The sequence below is a fragment of the Narcine bancroftii genome, chromosome 12, assembly GCF_036971445.1.
Source record: "Narcine bancroftii isolate sNarBan1 chromosome 12, sNarBan1.hap1, whole genome shotgun sequence".
In the NCBI taxonomy this organism is placed as follows: domain Eukaryota; kingdom Metazoa; phylum Chordata; class Chondrichthyes; order Torpediniformes; family Narcinidae; genus Narcine; species Narcine bancroftii.
The window spans coordinates 54,474,399-54,480,398 of record NC_091480.1 but is presented as its reverse complement, the minus strand read 5'-3'; the positions used below and the strand labels follow the sequence as shown (position 1 = coordinate 54,480,398).

Below are 6,000 nucleotides of genomic sequence, written 5' to 3'. Positions count from 1 at the left end.
AACTCATCTCCTGATCCCCATAGGTGCCAGATGCCAGGGGCTTTACTGTATCTTTCTCTACTCTGAACTAGTCTTTCTGCTTTAACCAGAGGTTTGAAATCATTGCACAAAAATTTCTCCAGCAGACAGCTTGTTAGTCCAGATTCCAGTATCTACAGTCTCTTGTGCCCCATGCTTAGGTTTAACACAAGCCCATGCCTGTATATAGCATGTATACAAAAGAACTACAGTTTTCAGTGCAAATAACATGACTCCTTAATGTAACAAATTAAAAGCAAGATTCCTAATGGCCCAGCTCAAATCCAGCTGGACAGCAGAGGGACCTGAATAAAGAAGCTCAACCCAAAATGTTTACTGTCCCCATGGATGCTGCCAGACCTGCTGAGTTCCTCAAGCTCCTTTGTTTGCTGTGGGACTACCCGATTGCCCCAAATTGTTCCTCAGCAAAAGAACACTAATCTCAGTTAACTGCTCCACGATTGCTATCCACTGACTCTTGTGTGAATGAATAAGTTTGGTTGAACGTGTAACACCGCTTGGCTCTGAAATTTCCCCTGGCCAAATCATTTACCAGCATATACAGTCACCATTCTCATTTCAACAATTATCTGCGCGAACAATTGCCACCAGCTTCTGATGCAATGAAGAGTAAGAAAATACATTTTTTTGTTAAATGTACCCATCTTCATAACAAACACCTGCAATAAATCTCTATTTGCATAATACATATCCAAAAACATAAAATACTTCAAAATAGATATTGTCGATCACTTTGCAACTTGTGCAGAATTGGAACACTGTCACTAGCTTTATAACCAATGAATAAAAAGATGTTTCAGGGACAAGTGAAACAAAGGCAGTCATTTTGTCTTAAAGATGAATTGACAAACAGCAGATACATTGCCAGATTCAGTTATTTACAGCATTGTATTAGCTTTCAGAGAAAATTGGAATATTTCAATTTAAAATAAAGCCTTCCTTTGGAAGTCAGGCTTCTAAAGCAGACATTAAAGTCAAAAGCAGATGACAAGGCTCAGAAACCATGGAAAGCTCAAAATAGTCAAGTGAAATTTTATTTTATATTTAAACAGCACACATTAAAAGATAAAAGAAACATTTAAATTAGGCCCAAGGAGCATCCAGAGCCGAATATAGAATTTGAGCATCTTCGACACAATATTTTACTGACATGCAGTCCACCAGCTTGTCCGTAATTAGTTAACAGGAACTCCCTTGTGGCTGGATACACACCTGGCTGGTTATGCAAGGAGGTCGCTCAATTGGGACAAAATGCTATGGAGCAGAAATGCACAATTACAATCCAAGATTTTGAAGCTTTTAGGATCAATTTCAAGGCTGCAAACTATTTTGTAAAATTGTTAAAAGGAACAGAAAACAGCTGTTCCATCTGTGCTGAATGAGCAATGGAAGGTTTTGCCAAGCTCTCCAAATTTTAAAGCTGGATGAAATGCTGCAATATGATTAGATCATTCATTTTGGTCTCAGCCAATTTGAAGATTAATCTGGAATCTGACTTTGGAGTCTCATTTCTGTGAGAACAATGCTCTCACTTTGAGAGAGTCATGCATTTTCTCCTCTTTACATGCATTCAGGTCACCTTGTATTATTGTTGAAGTGCATGCAGAAGAGTCAGAATTCATGGTCAGGAACACATCACAAAATTTGTTGTTTTGCAGCAACATTACAGGTGCAAAACTGCTACAAATTACATTAAAATATTAAAGGTAAAAGTTCCGTTATTGTCTTGTAATACTACATTTAGAATGTAACATACATGAAATTCTTCAACTTTTGTCTACCGTGAGGCAGAGCCATTTTGTCCAGCGCCCCTCACAGAAACCTACACACCTGGTGTTCCTAGGCTGACTCAAGTTCTGACCAGGCCTGAGTCTGCTTAGCTTCTGAGATCAGACAATCTCAGGTGTATTCGGGCTATTAGGCTTCTATTAGAGCAAAAGAGAAAGTGAGGTAGTGTCTATAGGTTGATTGTCCATTCAGAAATCTGATGGCAGAGGGGAAAGAGCCTGTTTTTGTACCACTGGGTGTTCATGCAGGTTACTAATCTCAATCTGGCATGCTGTAAATCACAATTACTATTATAAAATATTGACCCAGTTCTCCACTTGTACAAGTATTCCTTGACTTACCACCTATGTGACTTATGGCCATTCAACCAAAATCTTTAAAAAAAATATAAAAATCACATTTACGAGTGAAAGTTGGTCATACCTATGGAAAATAACGCCTCTCGCGAGAGTTTGGTAGCGGTGGCCAACCTCTCTCTCTCTCTCAAGAGTTGGTCTTGGTGGCCACCATGTTGTATTTGATGAACAATAACACTGATACAGTGCAATTCTGATATACATCCATTTTGAGATAGGACCAGTCAGCCAGAACAGAATATGGACACAAGTTGAAGAGCACCTGTACTTGATTATGGAACAAACTCCTGAAACATCTTTGCCAGTATTACTCACCATAACTTCATGTTGCTCAAGTATTTTAGCCACAGGGTTGGTGCAGCTTCTTTCTTTCCACTCAGCAGGTGACAGGACATCATTAGCAAAGCAGTGGGAAACCTCCTCATCTAAGAGAGTCTTCTGAAAGCACTTCCGGCAACCAGGACGAATCTCAGGAAATCTCCGCTTGGTCCCATTCGAGTACAGGGTACGGCTACCTGAAGGTAAGAATATACAGGTTTTGAAGTTCACAGTGCAGCCCAAGATGAAGATGTACCAAAGATGGATATTTTACTTTCCCATTCCAGGGTGGCACAGTTACCGCAACACTGTTACAGTGCCAGCGATCGGGACCATGGTTTGAATCCTGCGCTGTAAGGAGTGTGTACGTTCTCCCCATGTCTGCATGGGTTCCCCCCCTACTCTCAGGGGCTCCGGTTTCTTCCCACCCTTCAAAATGCACAGGGTCTGTAGGTTAATTGGGCAGCATGGGCTCATTGCTATGCTGCATGTCTAAATTAAAATTAAAAAAAAAATTAGAATTAAAAAAAATCTATAAACTTCTCCAGGGATGGGGTGAAGAAAATTTCTAAATTCAACAGGCTTCAATATTCAAAGTATGGGATTAAACAATAGTTATCTGGCTTCAAGATTAAGAGTTATGGGTTGAAGCACCACTCCAGGCTGACACTAAAGCACACCTTTGTTATTCATCTTTTGTTACACATGGGAGAATCTTACTTTGTAATGGCCGCTGTGGCTCTTTGCATTTCAAAAGCCCTTCATCTTACATTTTCAGTCATTGAAAAGACAATAAAATGGTGGACCCTTTTCAAGAAGCAAGTTGCTTTTGTATGTGATACAAGTTTCTAACACTTCCAATCACTGACAAAGTATAGTTTACTCCTTTCCTTTTATTTGTGCTTTGATAAATGATGACCAACTTTTGCTAGATACTTTCAGCTCAGTGTGCAAATGATTCAAATCATGAAAAAGATGCTATGCCATCTTACTTCAAAATAGATATTGTATATCCTGGCAAAATAACAGAGTTTAAAGTGATGAATTTTAATTCCCTGTCAGACTCCAAGGCACTTTGCAACTTGTGCAGAATTGGAACTAGCTTTATAACCAATGAATAAAAAGACCATTTTAACAGCACAAGCTATTTCATTTCAATTCCAATTTTAAAAGGCTATGCAAGGCAGGTGTTGAAAGAAAAGGGGAATAGATCTAATCACTGAAGGCAGACAGGCTATAAATAAGGGAGCTTTTGTCTATCCTAATGCCATAGCAATTCTCATCCTCTCAATACATCAGGATATTGCTTCAGACACCATACATTTTAAAATAGATAAAGCAGCAGGGAGGTTCTGCTACAACTGTACAAGGTGCTGGTGAGGCCACATCTGGTGAACTGCGGGCAGTTCTGGGCTCTTTACTTGAGGAAGGATGTACTGGGTTTGGAGGCAGTGCAGAGATGAGGAGAGGTCAAGTTGTCTGGGACTGGACTCGCTGGGATTTAGAAGAATGAGAGAGGATCTTGTAGAAATGTATAAAATTATGAAAGGCTTAGATCAGATAGAGGTAGGTAAATTGTTCCCATTGGTGGGGAGACTAGAACTAGAGGGCCTCGAGGTCCAGGGGAGTAGATTTAGGATGGAGATGTGGAGGAACTGCTTTTCCCAGAGGGAGGTGAATCTGTGGAATTCACTGCCCATTGAAGCAGTGGAGGCGTCCTCAGTAAATAGATTTAAAGGAAATTATGGGGAAAAGGCAAGTAGGTGGAGATGAGCCCATCATCAGATCAGCCATGATCACACTGAATGGTGGAGCAGGCTCGACAGCCAGGATGGCCGACTCCTGCTCCTGTTTCTGATGTTGACCTGGAGGCATACAAGTATGTGCCAACCTAAAACCACCTTCACTAATGGAAATTAACCTCTTCGTTCAAAAATCAAGAATCTGAGGTGTTAGAAGGGATGGGTCAAGCCAGGCCATTTGAGAAAATCAAAAATGGTGGTGCTGCCAGAGTCACTTATAGCAGCAGAATTGCTGCTGGTGCGGACCCGCAGGGAGCAGAGATGCAGCAGTCCCACGGGGTCCAGCTGCCCAGTCGACTGGCATCTGCACCGCATGGGCTTTGAACAACCCGTGGAGAGGCTGACTGAGGGTTTGAGTTCCTGCAACTGCGGGGGTTGCAACCAGAGGACAGAAAGATTCCCCCCCCCCACCCCCCAAATCTGAGGAGAAGTGGAGGAGGTTCAGATCTGGAGCTCAGGTTACCACTGGTTTGGTCTGGACTGTGCGTGTGTCTGTGGAAGCGCTGGAGGTGAACCTACAGATGCTGTGACTCGGGGGGGGGGGGGGGGGGGGCGGGGGCGGGGAGAGACAGTCTCATTTGCTTCTTTTTCTCTGACTAAGAGGCGCTCAGGCAATTCCTGACGGTGGCAAATTGGTCTGCCTTGCAGCAGGCAAAGAAAAATTTCATGTAATAGAACACTTGTGGTGGCACACTCTCCCGTGGCAAACCGGCCCCTCTTGAACCACCGCGTGGCAGGACAGCCATGAGAAGATGGCGCCAGCCCAGCACACGACCCGGGCAGCCGTTATGACGTCACCATGCACGCGGTGGCCGAACTCACGCTGCCCTTGAAGGGGCACGCGCGGGATTTGAATTAAACGGTTGTTGAGTGCATCCAACTTGGTGGCTGAGCGTTTCTTTGCTGTATCTACTGCTACATTGGTGACCCCAATGAGCCCAGACGGTTTTCCAGTCTCAAAACATGAATCCCCATTGAGATCAACGTCGCTGCTATCCAGCTGCCCTCCTTCTGGACCCATCACCTGCGTACGTGGTTCAGGCAGGCGGAGGCACAGTTTCGCCACAGGAACATTTCCGCAGATGCCACGATTTTACAGCGTCGTGAGCGTGCTGGACGAGGACACCGCAGCCAGGGTGGACGATCTCATTCACTACCCACCAGGTAAGGGTAAATACCCTGCCCTTAAAAACCTCCTCCTGGGCACATTCGGTCTCTCTCCACAACAGCAGGCCTCCAGACTCCTGCATCTGGACGGATTGGGAGACCAAACGCCATCAGCCTGGTGCTGGCGGAAGATCACAAGCCCTGCTTCTTATTCCACCAGATCTTCCTGGAGCAGATGCCCAGGACATTCAGCTCCTGCTGGCGGTTGAAGACTTCACGGACCCACACAAGTTGCAGCCCGAGCGGACACCCTCTGGTGCACCAAGAGGGAGAACGAAGCTGCCCTTAGCCAAGTCACCCGTCCAGGAATCAGCCGGCCGCAGCCTCCTCCCAAGCACAAGCCAGAGGAGCACCGTCCCACCTGGTGCTTCTATCACAAGCTTGTAAGTGCAGGCAACCTTGTACCTACCAGGGAAACGACTCGGCCAGCCACTGTTGATGGCTGCGACCAATAAGTCCTCTGGCTGGCGTTTCCTGGTGGACACTGGAGCGGAACTGAGTGTCTTGCTCCCAACCGCCCTCGAGACACG

General features: G+C 44.8%; 1 protein-coding gene across 4 annotated transcripts in view; it reads right to left on the bottom strand.

The window, feature by feature from the left end:
- Positions 1-1,064: 1,064 nt before the first annotated feature.
- Positions 1,065-6,000, bottom strand: part of LOC138746966 (uncharacterized) — a 46,543-nt gene continuing 41,607 nt past the window's right edge. For 3 of the 4 annotated variants that reach the window (XM_069905721.1, XM_069905718.1, XM_069905722.1), the window contains 2 exons: positions 2,499-2,698; positions 1,065-1,293 (listed from right to left, as the gene is read on the bottom strand). In XM_069905721.1, the coding sequence (XP_069761822.1) occupies positions 1,219-1,293; positions 2,499-2,698 (275 nt within the window). In that variant the 3' untranslated portion in view covers positions 1,065-1,218. Of the gene's footprint in view, positions 1,294-2,498; positions 2,699-6,000 lie in introns of those variants that run through there. The other variant, XM_069905719.1, reaches the window with a different exon arrangement.